The sequence below is a fragment of the Pollachius pollachius genome, assembly GCF_949987615.1.
Source record: "Pollachius pollachius genome assembly, chromosome: 17".
NCBI lineage: Eukaryota > Metazoa > Chordata > Actinopteri > Gadiformes > Gadidae > Pollachius > Pollachius pollachius.
In genome coordinates this window covers 11140604-11162405 of record NC_136950.1, presented here as the reverse complement: position 1 = coordinate 11162405, position 21802 = coordinate 11140604, and the positions used below count along the sequence as shown (strand labels likewise).

Sequence of the window (21802 nt, the reverse complement as noted above, 5' to 3'; positions counted from 1 at the left end):
TATTTACTTTATGAACTCATCCTAGATGCCAATTTTTGTCGTTTATTAAAATAATTATGAATTAAAAGCCAGCGTCTTAGCAAGGGCCTCGTGGCGCAACGGTAGCGCGTCTGACTCCAGATCAGAAGGTTGCGTGTTCAAATCACGTCGGGGTCATAATTATCTTGACTTTCTATTGAATCTACCAAGTCAATCTCGTTTGATTTTACACAGCGTCGACAAGCGGCTGTCAGTGGAAGAGACCACAAACTCTAATTAAAAATATTTACTAATTAACCCTATACTAAATGCTTATCTTTCGAGTTTAAAGCCAATACATTTACAATTTCAATGGCCTGTCAGACCATAGCTTGTATGAACACAATAAATAACAGTCAACACATAAAGAAATGGAGGCATTCCAAGAGTTAAACTGGAACAAATAAACAAATGTTTACATAAAAAACCCTGTGTTGTTTATTTATTTATTTGACAAGCAGCATAATCTCGTTTGTCACCTCATTTTTTTTCTTTACATTTGAAAGAAGATACAATAGTCAGTATACCAGTTTTATTACAATATTTTTTCTATGTCTGGTACGTTAAAAAAAGGAAACACACAACAACTGCAAAACGGAGGAGAAAAAAAAAACGTTTTATGTGTCTAGTCACCACACAGCTCACTCTTTTCCCATTCCTCTCCAGATTGTTTTTTCTTTCATTTAGTTATGTGTATCCTGGTTAGGTCAATCTAATGTGTTTAATCAGCTCCTTTGCACAAGAAGCTGTTAGGCATTACTTTATTTTCGTCACTGACGCACGGGTGCGTGGCACTGGTGATGTTGTAAACAGCATAAAAACAGACTGAGGGGGGAGGGGCCATGGCGCTAAATTATCGATGGAGGCGGTTGGGCTTGTGTCTGTTTGCTGCCTAACGTGAATCACTGAGACCCCCCCCTCTCTCTCTCTTGCTCTTTCCCCCACAACCGGCCACGCCAGTGACGGAGGCTCCAGTCCTGCTTTGGTCCCCTCCGTGGGAGTCACACGAGACAGCCAGAGTCAAAATCCATTGGATGAGGATGATGCAGATGATGATGAGGATGAGGATGTCTTTTTGTGTTTTCTGTGTTCCTAGAGGATTATAACCTTGCGTCCGCCGTCAGTGTGGATGGACGGTCTGGCGGGGGGGTGCTTCCCCGACCAGGCCTCTGTTCTGCGCGGTGTCGTTTTCTGTCTGTTTCAGTCTACGCCACGTAGCTGTACTCATCCGCCGACGTCTGACTCCTCTCGATGTACTGCTTGTCGATGAGCACCTCGATGCACTTCTTGATCATGCTGATGCTGGGGTTGAACCGGGCTTTGGACTGGTTGATGACCTGCCGAGACACGACCCATGTTAGTTTTCGTATGTGGTCACACTTGGGGTGAAACGGTTTAAAAGGGGAGCCAAAGGTTCAGTTAGTTTCACCGTATTTTTTTGGTCGCAGACTTTTCGATTCGATTCTATTTTATATTTGACCCTTACCTTTAAATTGAGAATAAAAGATGAAAAACATTTCACAACAAAAGCCGTTATAAAGTGGAATGGTCTTAACGATGTGCCTGACTCAGGCTTGTTGCACAACATGCCAGGTGAGGCCAGCTATGCCGCCAGATCTGATGGGCACATCACAAATATATATGCACATATGCTGGTGGAGCAGGCGGGAGAGGGTAGATAACAACAAGTGGAACACAAGTGGAACCAACCAAAGAGCAAAACAAGGTGCAACAAAGACCGACAGTTACATAAGTATGGTAGTGAGGGAGACGAAACACGATCACCGTTTGCACGCTGCCTAAACTTATATAAAACGGTTGTGGCATACCAGAGCGGTGCATGTATGGAAGTGTGTGAGTTAGTGTTTGTGAACTGGGGCCAACAGCTTCCAGCTATACACCTCTTGAAGTGTAGGCATGCTCCGACCTGAGTCTCACAATGATCTGTCCCTGAGAGAGCGTGAGTGTGTCGTGAAAGTCTCTGCGTTTGTTTTTATCTTAAGGTCATTTCCGCAAAAAATCCTTTGTTGTAGCCAACCTCTGCGTGATTGCCAGGGCAAGTCTACCTCAAGCAATCACAATTAAATGTACCATGTGTATTTATGGCCACATTCCATCTGGGTTTACCCACCTCCACCCACCTGTACACAGTGTCTACTCCCTCTGATGGGGCCCTGTTTGGTATGCTGGGGACATACTTGTTATTCCCAACAACATGATTTTCTGTTGTTGGGAATAACACTCCCAACTTTCTAACTTCCCCCACGTCTCTTCCTTGTTAAAATGACAGTGGGAAATCATGTTGGATTTTGGTCTATTTTTTGTTCGACACATTTTCATCATGTCAAAGACAGAACAATAACTGTTGAACTAAAAATGGATTATCATTATTGCACTTTTATCGTTTTGCCCAGGTTTAGCATCCACTCTAGTGGCCAATGGTCTGCTTTATTGTGCGCGTGTCACGCAAGACTACACAGTTGTAGCTCCCACCCACCTCCTGGATGAGGGCGTTGTGCCGGAGCACTTTGCGGGCCTTCATGATTCTCACAATGGCGGCTTGGAGGTACATCTTGCGGTCCTCGTCCACAGCACTCCGCGTCTGCTCCATCTCCTGCGAGGTGCAGAGTAGAAGGGATTGAGCCTCAGCAGCAGGCATCACAACAAGACGATCTCCACGGGTCATGGCCAAGAACTGTGTGTCCGTGCGTTTCATCTCACCTGCGGTGTGTCCTTCTGCATCGACGTCGTGATCTTGAATTTTGTCCTTTTACTCGTGAAGCTCATATTTAGTGAAAACGTGGACTCGGGTTCGATGTCCTCCTGCAGGAAAGAGTTGAAGTGAATTAATATTCACCACCAGAAGGCTTTTGTTATCGTCTCACAGTGCATGCAGTGGCAGCCTGGTTGACTTTACCCTACATCGTGCCAAATACCTCTTTAGATGTCATACAATGTGACAGGTATTGCCTCAAAAACATAGGGTTGTGGCAACAGAATACAATTATAGCAGCAGTAGTTGACATCACTATATGCAACACCTAATATGCAAAAACAAAAGGAGGTGTCCCGTTGAGTTGTCTCACACACACACACACACACACACACACCTTCTCAGAGTCGTGGGTGAGCATCTTGACATCCAGCAGGGACTTGATGGTTTTCTGCAGCTCCTTCTCGTTCATCTGGGTGCCGTCCTGCAGCTCCTTGTAGCCCACAGTCAGGCTGTTGTTGAAGGCCAGCAGCACGGCCATCTGGTAGGTCGTCACCATAGCCACGTAAGGCTTGGACAGGTAGTTCATCTTCACCTCACCTGTAGGCCACATAGGGGAAGACTATCAATCATTTTCACATTTTTACTTTAGTTCAGATTTTATTTTGATTCGATTTTGTAACAAAAGGTGTTCTTGTGTTTTGACACATTTTGCAATGCAATTTATATTGGTATTTGTTTCTTGATCTGACGTCATCCCTCATTTGGGGGAATTATAAAAATATAGGCGTATTCTGTGTTCTTTGCATCAGTTGCGACACCTCACTTTAAAAACTTTTGAATTGACCCTAACCAATGAAAATAATCAGGAACAATGGCCAGAAGGGGCACTGGATATATTCCACTGTATATAAACGTTCGTCAACACGATACTGCTGACGCACGGTATCCCTGTGTGAAAATAGAACTCCCTCGACAGCCGTTTGTTTTATATGTGGCGAACAGATGGAAACATAAAAAAAAACGCTACCAAGGCGACCCAAGAACCTGTTTGGGTGTCAGTGTCTGGTAAACGTATGTTTCCTCCATCACCCTATGTTAGCGTCAAATCCCACGGTGAGGTGGTGAACCAACTCCCCGACACGTTGCCACCGCTTGGCCGCGCTGAACCCAACGGCTTGCGTGCCAAAGAGAGAAGGCTGTTCTGCAGGCTAAACCACTGAAACACAGGACCGGGTATTCCTTTCACTCCAGGCCTCTAATTTCGGCAGGATTACGGCCTGAGCCTTTAATTGCCACATGTGTGTGTGTGTGTGTGCACTATGTTGGACAGGGGGTATTTTGTGATGGGGTGCGAACGTCGCTGGTTGCACCATTAATGCCCTTGCGTGTTTAGTCCAAATTTTTTAAATAAGCTTCTTAAGATGTTATTCTTCGGTCATGACTATTGTAATCTATCACCAGTGTGTATGTGTGTGTATGTGTATACGTGTGTATGTATGCGTTTGGGTGTATGTGTGTACATACGTGTGTATGTGTGTACGTGTACGTAGGTGTATCTGTACATGTTTGTACGTATATTTGTGTGTGTGTGTGTGTATGTACATGTATGCGTGGGTGTGTACGTACTGTGGCATCCCGCCCCCCACCAGGAGGGTCCGGGGGCTTGTGGTGGAGGGCGTGTACCGCCGCCATCCACCAGCCGGCGGCAGAGAGCAACACACCCCTCACCCCCATCAGCCTGATGAGGGACACCTGGCCGGAGGGAGGACACGTGCGGGCAGACCTCTAAAAAGGGAGCGGAGGACTGACTCCGAGAGACAGGGCTAAGAACGACACGGGAGGCGCTCACGGAGGCCCCAGAGACTACGAGGCTCGCGGAGACCCTTGCTCCCTATTACCGTTCTTGTCTGTTTTTGAACTCCTGTGAATAAACGCAGACAACGGCTTAAACCCGACTCCAGAGCGTGGTACTTGCCGTGAAACCAGACACGGAGGGACCGGGTTCCCACATATGGTGGAGAATGCAGGCACTTGGAACCCGCTACAACTCACGGTGAAGTACCCGCTCACAGCATGCAGCACCCAGACGGAGCCGACGACACCCAGCGCCAGCAGCAGTTCCAGGTGCAGGCCGCCGCGGCGCAGCGGGAGACCATGGAGAGTCTGGCCCTGCTCCGCGAGGCCGTACTACGGCTCACACAACACGCCGTCCACGCCGCCCCGACCGTCGCCCCGACCAGCCGGCTCACCAAGCTGGGTCCCGACGACGACGTGGAGGCTTACCTCGAGGTATTCAAGCGGACCGCCCAGAGGGAAAGCTGGCCAGAGGAGCAGTGGGCCCATATCTTGGCCCCGTTCCTCACCGGACCCGCCCAGCAGGCGAGCCAGGACCTACCGGCGGAGACCGCCCGGCCTACTACGGCCACAACCTCGCGGCCCGTGCGCAACGCGTATACGATTGGCGGTTCGACGCTCGGGACGCCGTGCGGACGCAGATCGCCCAGTACACTCGGCTGGTGAAGGACCCAGCCCCATCGACCGAGTAATCATTGACAATACGCTCTGTCGGCTCCCGCCGGACGCCCGACAGATGATGGCCCACCACCACCCTGACACAGTCGACGACCTGATCCGGCGACTAGAGAACTGACAGGTGGCCCAACAGAGCGCCAGAACCGGGACCACCCCACGACGCGCCGAGACCCGCCGGGACCCACGGGGACACATGGCCGGGGCCCCGGGACATCCCCCCGACCCGCCGAGCTGGACGCAGGAGAGGCGCGAGTGGAGGCGCTGCTACGGGTGCGGCCAACCCGGCCACCTCGCCCGCGACTGCCCGGGGAACGGAGACGTGCCGATGCCGTCGGCCTACGCGGACCCGGGGACGAGCCGACCCTGCGGGCTGGCGACCTGTTGGACACAGGGGACGTCAGGAAGCCCGACCATACCGGCGCGGGTGATGAACCAGGACACGCAGGCTCTCTTGGACACCGGCAGCGTGGTCACTCTCCTCCGCCCCGACTTGGCGGGCGGGAAGGGGGGGGTACCCATAGAGGTGGCCTGCGTACACGGGGACACCCGGACATACGAGACCTGCCACGTCGTCATCCGGACTCCGCACGGGGTGTTCACGACGCGGGCAGGGAACGTACCCCACCTCCCGGTACCGCTGCTTATCGGGAGGGACTGCCCGATTTTCCACCGGCTATGGGACCCAGCGCGCGAACGCCGGAGCCGGAGAGAACCAACCCGCAGAGGGGTGAGGGGAGCGCGACAGGCCTACGGGGCCACCAGGCGAACCGAGGAAGACCTGGACTCCGTGGGGAACGGGCCCTCTCCGCCGGGGTCCCCGATCCGAGCGGCCGGACCCCCCGGAGGCGCAGGAGAGTTCCCCCCTCACCGAGTTCTCGGACTTCCTACCGGGAAGGGGGGAAGGCTCGACCCGACCCAGCCAGTTCGCCACTGCCCAGCTCCGAGACGAGGCGCTAAAGCACGCATGGAGCCACGTCTTGGTCCACGACGGACAGGCCCGGGACTCGGTGAGTCACCCACCGCTCCCACACTTCAGCACAAGGGGGGTGGCTGCTATACAGAGTAGCGGCAGGAGAGGGGGGAGTGAGGGAACAATTAGTGGTACCGCGACCGTATGTCAGCAAGGTGCTCTTTATGGCCCACACACACCTCCAGGGAGCCCATCTGGGCATGGACAAAACCAGGGACCGGATTTTAGCAAGGTTCTACTGGCCAGGGGTAAAAAGGGACTTAGAACGGCACTGCCAGGCGTGTCCCGAGTGTCAGCGGGCAGCCCCTCGAGCCACGGCCAGAAACCCCCTTATTCCAATGCCCATCATAGAGACCCCGTTCGACCAGATAGCCCTCGACATCGTGGGGCCCCTCCCCAAAACCAGCCGGGGACACCGGTACATCCTGGTGCTGGTGGACTACGCCACCAGGTACCCCGAAGCCCTACCCCTATGCGCGGCCACAGCCAAGGCGGTAGCCAAGGAGCTCATGCTTCTGTTTAGCCGGGTAAGGATAGCCAGGGAGGTCCTGACAGACCAGGGCTCGTGTTTTATGTCCCGCGTGATGAAGGAACTGCTTAGCCTCCTCCAGGTCAAGCAGCTACGGACGTCAGTGTACCACCCCCAGACGGACGGCCTTGTGGAGCGGTTCAATAAGACACTGAAACAGATGCTGAGGAAGGCCATGGATGCTGACGGGAAGAACTGGGACCAGCTGCTGCCCCATGTCCTGTTCGCCGTGGGGGAGGTGCCCCAGGCCTCCACCGGCTTCTCCCCGTTCGAGCTGCTGTACGGGAGAAGACCCCAGGAATCTTGGACCTCACAAAGGAGGCGTGGGAGAGCCAGCCGTCCCCCCACCGCACCACGCTGGACCACGTAGAGCAGGTGAGGGACCGCATGGCCAGAGTGTGGCCCATCGTGCGAGACCACCTACGGCGAGCACAGCAGGCCCAGGTGAGGGTCTACAACAGGGGAGCCCAGCTGCGCACCTTCCGCCCAGGAGACCTGGTACTGGTCCTGGTCCCCACGGCGGAATGCAAATTCCTAGCCAAATGGCAGGGGCCATACGAGGTGGTTGAACGAGTGGGGGAGGTGAACTACCGGGTGCGACAGCCCGGGAGACGCAAGCCCAACCAGCTATACCACATTAACATCCTGAAGCAGTGGAGGGGGGGGAGTGGACCCTCCAGACCCGGCACCCCCCGCGCTGGCGGCCCGATGCCAACTCCCGGTGGTCCCGGTAGGGGAGGACCTCAGCCCGGCCCAGAAGCAGGACCTCGACGAGATAGTGCTGCAACACCAGGACGTGTTCTCGGAGATCCCGGGGAGAACATCGGTCGCCCACCACGATATCCGGACGGCGCCAGGGGTAACGGTGAGAGTCCCCCCGTACAGGGTCCCGGAAGCTCGGCGGGAGGCCATCCAGGAGGAGGTGGGATGAATGCTCAAGCTCAAGGGTACTGGCAGGTGCCGTTGACCCGGACCGCCCGGGAGAAGACGGCGTTCGCGACCCCGGGGGGCCTGTATCAGTACACCGTCCTCCCCTTTGGCGTCCACGGAGCTCCGGCCACGTTCCAGAGGATGATGGACCAGCTCCTACGGCCTCACCGGGCCTACGCCGCCGCCTACATCGACGATGTAATCATCCACAGCGACAGCTGGGATGTCCACCTCCGGCAGCTGCGGGCCGTGCTGGGGGAGCTACGGAAGGCCGGCCTCACCGCCAACCCGGCCAAGTGCCGCCTCGGGCTGGAGGAGACGGCCTACCTGGAGTACCAGGTAGGGCGGGGGAACATCCGGCCGCAGGAGAGCAAGGTGGCCGCCATCCGGGACTGGCCCCGCCCCACCTCGAAAAAGCAGGTGAAATCGTTTTTAGGGCTGGTAGGATACTACCAGCGGTTCATACCCGGCTTCGCCACGCTGGCCAGCCCCCTCAATGACCTGACCCGGAAGGCCCTGCCCGACCGGATCAGGTGGTCCGAGGCGGCCGAGAAGGCCTTCGGGACACTCCGGGAAGCCCTATGCTCGGAGCCGGTGCCTAACCCCTGACTTTGCTCTACCCCTCATTGTGCACACAGATGCTTCGGAAGTAGGGCTGGGGGGAGTGCTGTCCCAGGTCCGGGCCGGAGAGGAGCACCCAATCACCTACATCAGCCGAAAACTCCTGCCCAATGAGAGGAATTACTCCATGGTGGAGAAAGAGGCCCTGGCCATCAAGTGGACCGTGGGTAAGCTCCGGTACTACCTGGTAGGTCGGGAGTTTACCCTGGTCACCGACCATGCCCTCCTGAAATGGATGGCCAGCGCCAAGGACACCAATGCCCGGGTGACGAGGTGGTTCCTGGCCCTCCAGGACTTCCACTTCAAGGTGGACCACCGACCGGGCAAGGAGCACGCCAACGCTGATGCCCTGTCACGTCGGGATGCCTGCCTGGGTTGGGACCCAGCCAACCGGGGGCTTCATCAAGCGGTGAAGGAGTGTGGCATCCAGCCCCCCACCAGGACGGTCCGGGGGCTTGTGGTGGAGGGCGTGTACCGCCGCCATCCACCAGCCGGCGGCAGAGAGCAACACACCCCTCACCCCCATCAGCCTGATGAGGGACACCTGGCCGGAGGGAGGACACGTGCGGGCAGACCTCTAAAAAGGGAGCGGAGGACTGACTCCGAGAGACAAGGGCTAAGAACGACACGGAGGCGCTCACGGAGGCCCCAGAGACTACGAGGCTCACGGAGACCCTAGCTCCCTATTACCGTTCTTGTCTGTTTTTGAACTCCTGTGAATAAACGCCGACAACGGCTTAAACCCGACTCCAGAGCGTGGTACTTGCCGTGAAACCAGACACGTAGGGACCGGGTTCCTACAGTACGTGTGTGTACAAAGTGGTGTATCTGTACGTGTGTGTGCGTACTAGGGTTGTGAACGGTTACAAAAAATTGTAAACTGTTACACGACTCCTTTTTTTTTCGTGTTGTTGCGTGGCCATGACTCACTCACTCAGACATCCAATCACTGTGCTGTGCCTAAACCCCCATGTCTTTCCTTCCTCGTCAGGCTGGCACACTCAGGCTGACACACCTGCAGCAAATCTGAGATCGCTACCGCCCAATTACCAGCTTGTTGTATAAAGCCAGCAAAGTCAGTTGCTTGAAAAACACAGACCCGGCAACACCTTAGTCCCACAGTATGATTGGTTAAATACCCTTTTCTTTCAGTGATCTTCGATTTAGGCCTGGAGATGGCCGGCAGTCCTACCTTTTCGTTTATAATGTGGTTTTGTCAGGCAGGGAGGGGGGCCAGCCTCGACGTCCCTATAGGGGGTGGCCTGGCCCCCCCTCCATTTTGCTGAGTTTGTCTGGCATCTCCAGGTCCCTTTTGGTTTGCGGACTTCTTTATTTGGTGAAGTATTTATATTGCATTTCAGCTATGATTCCATTTAAGGATATTTATTTCCTGGTGGGAAAACCTGGTTAATAAAACCTGTTAAAACATCTTATTTTCTGGTGTCCTTCTTTTATGTTGGGGTCTCCAATTTGAGCCACTGAGTATTTTATTTAATGGTTTGGAGGCCGTAACACGTGTACACGTTTTTTTAATTAATGAATTAATTTTTTATTTTTTTTTAAAGTGGACCGCAGTCGCGCTATAGGGGGATTATTTGTTTATCAACACAGCGGATGCGCGAGCAGAATGATTGCAAAAAGAAAATTTGTTTGACCAGTTTCCATGGTTATCTCCATGTGGTTAATTTGCAGTTGCGGTGTTAATTAGGATGTTGTCAGCTTACTGTTACATTAAACTGTAATCAGAAAACGCGGTTATATGGTATAGACCCTATAGTATCTGTGGTATAAAGGCTGGAACGAATTTCAAATTATAAATGTGTACACTTTATGTTGAAAGTAGAGACCGTCGCGATTCCCATTGAAACAAATGGCGCAGTGAATATTCTTCAAAACGAGAGCTGGTAAATTGTGGAAAATGAATTAAACTGTAATCAGACAACGCGGTTATATGCTATAGACCCTAGAGTATCTGTGGAATAAAGGCTTTTGAATTGTAAATATGTAAACTTTATGTTGAAAGTATGGGCCGTCGCGATTCCCATTGCAACAATGGCGCGGTGATATATATATATATTTTTTACGGTTTTCGTTCACTGATTTTTCCTAAACGGTTATGATTTACTAACCGGTTACACGTGTACCAGTGCACACCCCTACTGCGTACATGTGTGTGTGTGTGTGTGTGGGAGTTTTACCTGTGCAAAGATAGTGCAGCCAGGTCAACTTCCTCCCGCTGAAGTGCTGGTTATAGAACAACTCAAACTGTAAAGGAAGACAGCGGCAGACATGACACATTGCAAAAGAGCCCTTTTCATAGACTCATGGCCTCAGCTCCCTGCCACGGACACCATGCCTGACTGTGTTTTTCTCTAGTAAGTGACAGCTCACCATCTGTACACTCTTCTCTAGCTCTTGGGGGATGGCGAAGGTGGAGGAGGGGACATGTGTTAGGGGCCAGGCACCCGCCTGGAAAACACAAACAAACACATACAAACCTCATGAAAAACAATGACATAATCCCTGTACCATTCACCACTCTACCCAACCATCTCATTTAATATTGGCTGAAAAACACTGCACGCCCAATGTGTGTGTGTGTGCTCTCCCTCCTCACCTGTAATACGTAGATCTGGAAGCTGATGCCGAGGTCCACCACCGTCTCCTGGGTTTTGATGAAGTTGTTGAACTTGTTGTTGAGGTCGGCGCTGACGCTCATGTCCGTGTACATTCGGTGCAGTTTGCTGGTGAACTCGTAGCCGCATGCTTGCTGTAACGTTAAGAGTTTGGCCATTTGCAATCTGTGCTTCTTCATTGTTGATGGGGGTTAGTCAGTGGGCTACACTAAGCACAAAAGCATCACCTCGTATAGCTTCGAGCTGTAAGGATACACTCCCACTCTAATTAGAGAGCTGCTACATAGAGCCAGTCTGACGCGCAGGGGACCGATGCACTATGCACAGCTAAACGCTAAATTAGGCCGGAGGTGAATTTTGATGCACGTCACCGCGGTCCTCCACACAAGAATCTTTGAATGAACACGCATTTGTGCGTGGGTTTTTCATAGTAAGTACTTCGTCCTTAGTCATCGATATAACCGTCTGCTCTGCTGTTGGCTACTGGCTCCAGTTCCAGTAAAATCACATTGGACATGAACAAAAACGATAATTTGATATAAATGTGATTCTGCAGCAGTGATCTACGCCGGCTCAGATTCAGGAAGGGAAAGATGCTTTTATTATCTCCGGACATTTGGATATTCTATCGGAAATCCTCACAATTATCCAAAGCTTGAAACTATGTATTCGGGCCAGCTATGGTGGAAATAATAATTGACTTGTGTTATAACATTAGCATGATCCCAAAAACATCAACAGCTAAAACGTTTGATAATCGCAGTGAACCAAAGTGTTTCCCCCGACAGGCCACTGCGGTGCCGAAGACGCGAATGGTAGAGCAGGCCAAAGAGCTATGCAGCACAAGGCTACACTCTGTATGTCTCGTGACGCTTTTGTGCTCAGTCAAGCTCCAGGATCGGTGGGGTCATCACGGTACAAAGGACAGAGGATAAATGATATGATTTGAGGCGTCGTGTTATAACAATGATAAATAGTACTAGGGTTTTTTTGTCATTTTGAGGCGTGCTTACCTTTAGTTTGTTGATCATGGCCTCTTCGGAATCCATCGACAACGACAGGCCGTGAATTAACCTTTTCGCTAGCATTCTGGCGTAAAACTGGAAATAATGTACGATTGCTTTTAGAAAATGACAGAACACCTGAAATGTGTATCTGGCAGTGATCCAGGGAACAGGGGAACCTTTAATCAATCTAATTATAACAAAGTAGCATTATTAGAATTATAACAAAGTATTACTACATGGCATTTGGCAATGTTGAGAGACACACTCAAGACTCATTTGGTATTGGCTCCTATTCTGTCAGGAGTTCACCCTTTTGTATACCATCATCGCAGCAAGCATGATTGATTTTCAAATAACGAGATTGGCCCAGAGGGTTAGCCGGGTGTCACCTTCTGAAAGACATCCTTGTCATCTATGTACTTGAAGACCGTGATGAAGCTGGTCAGCTTGTCTTCCACCTCGTTCTCAGTCATACCCTTGGCAGATTTCTTCAGCAGATTGTCACAGTATTTGGCCAGCTGCATGGGGAATGGAGATGGAACGGGGGTCACTGTGTGTGTGTGTGTGTGTGTGTGTGTGTGTGTGTGTGTGTGTGTGTGTGTGTGTGTGTGTGTGTGTGTGTGTGTGTGTGTGTGTGTGTGTGTGTGTGTGTGTGTGTGTGTGTGTGTGTGTGTCCGTCCCACTCACCAGTTCAGGAGCTTTGCAGATGGACTTGGGCTCTCTGTAGTTGACTACGGACGTCAGAGCCTGAGCAAAGGACAGAGGTTTTTACAATATACTCTTCCATCCAAACAAACATATTATCACCCAAAGGATTTTATAACTATATTACACATGCATCATGTTACAGCTTCAGGTAAGACTTTTGTTAAAATATATTCTTATTAACTACAATAATTGTTTAGAGATAAAAATAAATGTTGTTACATGTGGTCTGGGTGGAGTTGGTCTAAAACATATAAATAAATTCTGAACAAAAACAACCAAAAAGAGAGTTCAGGTTCAGAATTATGACCTGCAAATCGAACTATACAGAACAGATAGATAGATGAGGAATAAGAGTCATCCAATCGCGACTAGTGAGCAGTCCCTCCTGTATATGAAGTACCTTATCAAGAGCGCTCATGAAATGCTGGTCTCCATTCAGAACTGTGTTAATGAGCTGGACAAATTTACTGTGAACCTCCAGAACGGACTCCACAAACTGGGTGGGCATCTGTTGAAGCAGGGGCAAGGGTCAGACAATGGAGACTGGAATGGAGTATACAGACTGGTCGTTAGACACATTGACTTTGCACTAAAACAGAGCAGATAAGTCACTCCAACTGTCAGAAGTGGCAGGAGGCATTTTACTGGAAACATGTTTCACACGCATGTATTTACATGAAAAGGGAACAGGAGCAACAGCTTAGTAAAAGTGCATATGGGTAAAAAAATAATAAAAGTGCAGGGTTCTCATGCTCTAAAGACGAGTCAAAAACATACATATACACAAACACACACACACAGACACACAGTAGCCGCTGCATTACATTTTCCTGAGAGAGGTTACTGGTTGCCCGGAGGCCCTCGTTGTGGATGTGGACCTGTAGTTCCTGGATCATGTGAGGTAAACCGTTGGAGACGGCCCGCAACAGGGTGTACTTGTTGGCCATGTCTGGAGGGTCAGCAGAAGAAAAGAAGACACACACAAATATGTTGAAGATCATATAAGCATATTAACAACAATAAAAAAATGATTGTTGGGTTTCACTTCTCCTTTACATGGCCAATACTGAACTGAAAAAAACTGCAACCAAGCTTTCGCTTTGTTTATCAAATCAACGGTAACTACAATAAAAACCTCCATCAGCAAACCGCTGGTGGAGACCCAGGCTGACCATGGTTTCACTACAAGCGATGTGTCCCAACCTTGAGCATTCATTGTCTTTCATAAGTCGGTAGGCGAAAATGTAAGCGGCACCGGATCTGGAGTCAACAACCCCCAAAGCAGGCGCAGAGGGGCTCCGTGGCCACGGCGCGTACCTTCTCTCCTCTCCTGCCGGATGATGTTCTGACACTCGCCGTGCAGGAACTGCAGGTGGTCGGCCACCATCCTCTGCTGGCACTCGTGGAGGACTTTGGCATAGGAACTGGGGTGGAGGTACTTCCGACACCGCACCTCCTCGTCTTTCAACCGCCCCAAGACCTGCGGGGGGGGGGGGGAGTCAAAGGAGGACAGGGAAGTAGAGGTCAGTGAGGTTCATGGGAATGGGGTTGTTTTTGGGAAAATACACTGATTGTGTTGACAGTTGCAGCAGTCAAACTTGTTCTAGAAGCAAAATGAACTCTATACTAGAACTAACTATTCTCAAATTCTTAACAAGAGTCTGCTTAGTCAAATCAACATAGTGAGTTTAATTTGGCTCTGCAACACCAAAGCACAAGTGATTGACCTGTAACAACAGTATTACCAAAGAACTGACGGTACATGTGTGAGAATATTAGGGGTGGAACAGTCCACATCCCAAAACTACTGTACTGGTTAACACGCGTGGTTTGTTGGGTAACACCGAAGCTATTCAGGACGAACTGAGATATGGTATGGCAGCAGTAAATGAGATGCCTGTATTGAGCATATTTTTTTTACATTTTTCATCTCACTTAGATGGGTGACAGGAAATCACTAAAGGCTTGGTGTATTTTTTGCCAAAGATTTGCAACCATATTCCGCAGTTGGAACATGCCAAATTTAAATACTTTGTTCACATTACTGCACTTTAAAGTGGCTTATTTCAAGCTCATAGAACCAACCATGTAGGTGTGGGCTATTCATAGTCAGTAAATTAATGCAGGAGCCGAATATTGTGTTCAGACACGTTTCATTGTGGTTTAATTGAATCATCCTTATGTATATTCATTAGGCTTTTGTTTCCACTGTACTTTAGCCTACATTTTAATAATCACACATACATAATTCAATGAATAATTAAAAGAATGCCTATTCTTAGTCCGTTGTGTATTTTGCATTTGAACGTGAATGAAACCTGTGCTATTATTTTGAGGAGAATATCATTTAAAAAAAGAAAGGCAATGTACTTTTTTTGTAATATTATATGCATAAGCATCTGCTAGACATGTAACCATATGTTAAGGTTGTGGGTGTTGAAGAAATGAATTCCAATTCTAATCAAAACAGTGTGGAATAAAGCACTGTGCCTCAACCGGGCCTGAGTGGAGCGTAAGGGCAAAGCCCTGCACTGGGGCCTGCTGGCTCTTATCTGATGCTGCTGTTGTACATCAATTCATCATCATAATCTGATTGTTGGAACAGATCTGCAGCACACACAGAGGGGTGGAGGGTGTGGGTGGGCTTAGTGGAGGTTCTGATCTCGTTCCTGGCAGTTTAGCGGTATGGCTAATACACAAGATTAACCTATAACGTTGCCCGATTGACAGTAGCGACATAAGCAATCCCTGGCTGTGTAATCCCCTGCCTGATAACACAATCATAGCACATGCACAATCATAGCACACACACACAAACATACCTTTTCCATATACTGTGAGCAGTTGGACTCCTGCAGTAGATTGGATGCCTCCTGTTTGTAATACTCGCCCGTTTTCGTCAGGAACGGCCCCTCAAAGATCTCCTGATAAAACTGGAGAATGCGAGAAGGAGGTTAATCCCACATGGCTTGAAAGGCAAGTGGAGGCACAATGTACAAACAAAGCCAGAATTTGAGTCATATACACGCACACTGTCGTAAAGAAACAGAAATGCAGTAAATAGAATTGTGTATCATACAGCATTGACTTGTAAAAATGTAACGTACAAATACCAAAAGTACATTAAATACTACATTTCATAAACAGTAAATCAAAAGATTTGATGGTGAAACATTCATCCCATCATAAATGTAAAGCATCCAAACCTACGATACTATACACCTGCCCTAATAGCCGTCAACAGTTTCTCCTCACGTGGTCATTTAGTAGAGTGCAAGTGGCCGAAAATCTCAGGAGTACCGGATGTAGTGCGTCAGGAAGCTACGCTCCATTAGGAGGGCAGTGAACAAAGGAAGGCACATCTGAGAGCAGCCGTCCAGAAGACATTTAAGTCTGTGCTTTCCTCCTCGCTACAATGTTATCTAGCTAGACCACATCTTCAGTTTCTCCCTTAGTGTGATTCACCCAGTTTAACAAAAAAGAAGAGAAAAAGTCTGTTTCATTCCAACAAAAACGAATTAACAACAAGGTCTCAAATTTCACAAAGTGTCAGATCAATGTAAATTATAGCTGACTAAACACATGTCCATGTATCTTGTGACAGCAGCCAATGGCAGAGGGCTCACCTTAAGTGGAAACTTCTTCTTGTATTGTTCAACATGAACAAAGGAGTTGATAACCCCGTGGATTACCTTCTGGTTGGGGTCCTCACCACATCGGTCACTGCAACAACATTAAGACAAATATAAGGCTGGGTCCTACCATAGGACTGGGCCACTTGGAGTTGTAGACTACAAGACAGGGACACAGGCCATTGATTGGTTCACTTAGAATTAAATATGCCTGGCCACGTTTCAAGCAAAAGCTCTAATTTAAGCACCAGTGCGCCGGCCAACTCATCAAGGGCAGCAGAACAGAAGCATGATGGAGTATGTCTTTGAACTCTCTCCGATGATTGATAACTAATCACTCTAATTCATCATGTCATACAATGGTTCTTGGGGAGGAAATAAAAGCGGCCAGTAAAAGCATGGTGCTGAAGGAACTGACTTTTTGATTTCATTTAAAAGCATCCGGATAAGGACCGCCTGCAGTGGCTCGATCATCAGTTTCCTCCACATGTCCAGCGCCAGCTGTGAACACAAGCCAAGAGAGGTTGTCGTCACCAGGGATGCAAGAAATCAACCACAATTTTATTCAAACACACAAATCAAATCTCTCCGAGTGCTTATGTATGACTTTGTAGGCGCTTTTCTAATTATGGGCCAAAAAGCTCCAGATAGTCTACACTTATTTACCCGTATTTCATCTGTGATTCATTCAGGCTATGTGTATCACACCCACACCGGAGCAAAACTGGCCTCACAGTTCACCTGCATTTCTTAAATGTGTTAGAGCTAGTGGGATACACATCTCAACAGAGATGTAATTGTTGTATCCGTTGGGGACTGTTTAAAACATAAGATCTATCCAGTGAAAGTGTGCTTTAGTTGGGATATTGTTTAGGCCAGGGTACCTTGTAATTCGCCTACTGTTAAGAAATTTTGACCAAATGAAGCATTGCAGACTATAACTGAGATCAATGAATTGGGCTATAAGTCTATGGTTAAGTGTAGCCTATCTTTATAGACAGTGGGCTTTAATGGAAGCATTAATGGACTAAGTGACTGAACCTAAGAATGGCATCTTTGCCACAATTTGTCTTGCGCAAGACGGTTTGGGTCACTTGATTGGCTCCAGTAATCAGCAAATGTTCATGTAGATCGAGAGTCTGTACCTCTCCGATCTCCATGAGGGGCTCATTCATGTCTGCTCCTCCGTAGCCATACTGCAAGTCTGCCTCCGTCAGTTTGTTCTTCTTGATGAACTGAGTGTTGAGATACCTGAACGAGAAAAGAATAGAGGAGTTGTGTTTGGGAAGGGCGGAGATTAACCCAGCTGTTGTAATAGTGCTTCAATGACATCGGCGTGACAAAGCCCAAAGCCTTTGGGCACCACTTCGGCATTTGGTCCAGCATTTCACACCAGAAGGTCATTGCGCTACCGAGTACGCCCTCTTGTCAAACAATGAAATGATCGATGAAAAGCCTTCTCACCGTTTTAGGCTGCAGTCAATGAGCTCCCTGTGTGCTGCGGAGTATGTCTCATCTGGACATGGTACAAATCTTCCTAGCCTGTGTCGTCTACTCCTAGTCATCGTTGCACACACAACCAACACCCCCCCCCCCCCCCCCCCACACGCCACGCCACAGACACACACAATGCTTAACACCTGCTACAGTGTCAAGCGGCTAAGACAGCATGGCGTTGATGGCAAGGAGATAGGCGTCATAGGCGGTATTGATATAAAGATACTAATAATGAATCAGGAAAATAGCAGTTTGTGCCATCTAATCCTGGCTTGTGATATCAACATATAGCATTACTGAGTGAATATAACATTGTGCTCTTTTAATTGCAGGTGGCTAGGTTTTTGTGGTCGTCCACAGATTTAGGAAAGATATCCCTGCTCAATTTTTTGGTGACTTTGAAAAGAAGCACCATCTGAATGTAGGGATCAGTAATATCACCTGTACAAGCAGTCCATGTAGTCAGCCCCCTTGCTGTACTCCTCCCAGTATCTGTGGTACATGATCAAAACCTTCTCCTCCGAATCCAGGACTTTCTGCAACACACAGACACACACAGTGATACTTAATGGATATTGATCATTTGAACGAGACGCCATTTCAAATATGCTGCAAAGTAGGGATAGAAGAAAGAAATCATCAATACAATTAGGAAGTGCCATTCGGTTTACCAATGCTGGATGGATTTGCAGAACAACTATATTGATCATGAAATCGATTATCATGAAGGTTTAAAGAGTACCCACTGTTTGTTGACTTATTGCAGTGTTGTAACTATGACGTAATACGATTGTATTAGCAATAGGAAGTCGATTGATGCATGTAAAGCCTTGCTGTGTGTACATGACGTGTTAGCAGGCTCAATGCTTACCTTATAGAGCTGTCTGACATGGTTCTCAAGGAACACCTTGGTCTCTGTGTACAACCGTTCCCCAAGTGGCTCTGGATAGGCCACACAGAGGGCATATATATCACTGGTGTGGGTGTTAAGAATAAACGGTGACGACAAATACTCAAATGTGTGTGTTAGAGTTAATTGACACAACAGAATAGCTTTGAATATGGAAATGTTAGACTGTAAAATGTACATAGGCAAGGTATTCCCAAACAGGGTGCCAAGTGAACATCTACCACCAGCCAATGGCGGATACACTTGACAAACTGTTTTGAAAATTCTGTGTTAGATATTACATAAATGCTTGGCAATATTAAAATTGTGTCTGGCATGTAAAATTACTTTTCTGGATAGACAATTCTAAAAGGAATTTTGGACCGTGTACCTCTTAAAGAATACATTTATCAAATATGCATGTTGTTAAAGTCCGCCCTCAAGTTGATATGTATCGATAATGTAGACAGTGTAAATCATTCACTAGTTCAGTATTGATGTTTTTATTCCAAGGGGGTAAGTAAAAAAAAAAAAGAATAGCCTTAGAAACATCCCAACAGATTCGGTAGGGAATCAAATGCCCCAGTGACCTTTTGATAATGACAACCACTCCACCTTTTGAGCTACATAAACCCAATTTAGCAAGTCATAATGTGGCTGCAACAACATCTAAATAGCTTTCACTTTTAAATCCAGGGCTTTGCAAAGGATACGAGAACCTGTCATTCCATGTGGCCCTCTCCACATAATCAAGCATCACAACTGCCTTGATTGTCGTCAGTAGTTTGTTCCATGTCTCATCAAAATCCACCACCCTCGGCTTCAAGGACATTGTATGGTTTCTCCTTGTAGGCCTGTCAGGAAAAGAATACACAGAATCAGCAGGCAGAAACACAGGACATTGAAAGAGAAAGTCACTTCCTATCAGTTCATTTATTTTTATGATTCAATGTAACTGTGCAACTCTAATGTAGCCATGATGGAAAGCCATTTGAATAACATCATTTGTCATTTATATAGGCCCATGTTGTGGTGAGAAAATGTCTATGGCTGGGTTCACATGACAACATTCAAAATATCAAAGTATGAAGTATGATTCGAAAACACAGACACTACCGCATATGTAGTGGGGAAATTAACTAGGAAGCCAAAGACACCGTGCGGTCAAGTTCATTAATTGTCACCAACAAAGTCAACACCTACATACATAGTAAATGTCGTAACCATAACACATCAATAAAGCTATAACAGAACATAAAACGAGAACGATTATTTCACACACACACACACACACACACACACACACACACACACACACACACACACACACACACACACACACACACAATGATGTTCTAAATGAATGTGAACTAGGCCCGCTGTTGCATCTTGGTATTAAACCCAGTTGACTTGACGTTTGAAAACATTGCAATACCGCATTGCATTCATGTATGGCATTATGGTAACCAGACATCAATCTTAAATAGTGAAATGTACAAGTATGTCAATGAACGATCTATTTAAAAAGCTATAACAGCTAGTTATGAAAATGTTGAGTTACAAGCTAGCGAAATACCATTCCCAAAATAGGAAGGATCGCTAACAAGGCTATCTAGCATTAAGCTAACACGCTACTTCTTCTTGCTAAACGCCATAGAGTTTCCCTTGCAGTTTTGCAGCCAGTGGCTAGTTGCTAGCAAGAACTCGCCTAGCTAACATTAGCAAATGGGCTTCTTCTTTGGCATTTTAACTATAATGCTCTGACAACACAGTAACCCGTGGTATCATTGTCAACAAATCAAAGTTAACGAGGTCAAATGTTGAGTGTTGAATGTCACATACCTCAAAACACTTATTACTTGTTACAAAACTCAAGTTTCACCGCTGTCACAGAATTGATATCTCCCACTTACAGGTCTTCCATTACGCTACCTCTAGGAATTAACCATCAGATCAGCTGGAGGGGTGTTTTGGCAAGCGGTGCCTGTATACTTGTATTAAATATAATATTTGGTTTCATAAAAATAAAAAATATTACGAAATATGAATCTAATAATTCGTTGTTATAAACAAAAATAATCCATTCTAGACTTATTCAACCTTTAAAATAGCATACATTTGACTACAACCCTCCCTTGCAATGGTATCGTCTTACCTACGGCATCCTCTTAGGACATTATTTTTTATGTCGCGTACCGGTTATCAACATAATGTTTTATACATACAATTTTGAAAATATATTTTAAAATCAAAAGGGTATGCACCCTTTTTATCCTTTTTAACCGAGAGTTAAATTTTACTGTACTTCAACAGCTTGTTGGTAACAATTCGCCATTAATCACAGTAACATTAGTGTACATACGGTGCGGAACTGCAATCAGAATTCGTTGACAGGCTCGATCATTTTTGGACTAATACAAACCTTCACGTGCGTGCCCCTCCAATAAAACCGTTGCACTTCCCTTCGAACCCTCGTCTTAAATTTTTCACGGTTCACTTTCATACTTTTATTCGTGACATTTGATTACGGTAATCTTGCTCACAACGCGTCACCATTTGACGTAAGTGACTACAACACAACAGCAGTTGCTAACACATGTGTTGTTGTTGCTGATGTGCTTCGAATATTTGTTGTTATGCTTCAAATATATCGTAGGAAAAGTTCTACGTTAGGTCAAAGCTTAAACTCACGCTTACGAACTGCTTTTCAAACTTTATGGTAGCAAACTAATTATTGACAGATTAATAAATGACACGGTATTTAGCATTAGACTGAAATATACATGGCCAGGAGAGGGAGCCGCAACTACAGTTTTCATGATCTATCTTGTAAGTAGAGGTTAGAGGTTAAAAACGTGTAATTTTGCCAATCTTGTACTACTACCCAGTGAACCCTAGTTAACGACAGGTGAATAACGACAGTAGGCTGTTATTCGCCAAGAAACGAAAGTTGTTCTGCAGGACATGGAGCAGGCTGAAGTGAAGGAGATCCGCACTTCACATGAATGCCTACAGGTATACATGAATACCACTAACGTCAGTTAAAATGTATGTATTTATATTCTGTTACAATATACCTTGAATACCTTAACCTGATATATCTTTCCTAAAAGAGAG

The 21802-nt window shown here is 47.5% G+C and overlaps 1 protein-coding gene across 1 annotated transcript; it reads right to left on the bottom strand.

Moving 5' to 3' along the window:
• Positions 1-450: 450 nt before the first annotated feature.
• On the bottom strand, positions 451-20614 carry cul2 (cullin 2). Its single transcript, XM_079754808.1, has 21 exons — positions 20528-20614; positions 19399-19539; positions 18668-18770; positions 18238-18332; positions 17445-17550; positions 16718-16800; positions 16294-16390; positions 15490-15600; positions 13985-14147; positions 13492-13616; positions 13068-13175; positions 12647-12706; positions 12349-12477; positions 11966-12052; positions 10934-11086; positions 10708-10785; positions 10515-10581; positions 3129-3331; positions 2740-2841; positions 2516-2632; positions 451-1355 (listed from the first exon to the last, which is right to left on the bottom strand). Exons 2-21 carry the CDS (start codon positions 19515-19517, stop codon positions 1224-1226), a joined length of 2238 nt encoding a protein of 745 aa, XP_079610934.1. The 5' UTR covers positions 19518-19539; positions 20528-20614; the 3' UTR covers positions 451-1223.
• Between the last annotated feature and the right edge of the window lie 1188 nt (positions 20615-21802).

What these genes read in the sequence shown, in the direction of transcription:
- cul2 (XM_079754808.1), bottom strand. Translation starts at nt 19,517, where the DNA reads ATGTCCTTGAAGCCGAGGGTGGTGGATTTTGATGAGACATGGAACAAA. An exon ending in CCCTCATGGAGATCGGAGAG is followed by an intron (nt 16,801 to 17,444) that starts GTACAGACTCTC and finishes TTGTGTTCACAG; the next exon opens with CTGGCGCTGGACATGTGGAG. An exon ending in ACAACGCCCTCATCCAGGAG is followed by an intron (nt 1,356 to 2,515) that starts GTGGGTGGGAGC and finishes GTGTCTCGGCAG; the next exon opens with GTCATCAACCAGTCCAAAGC.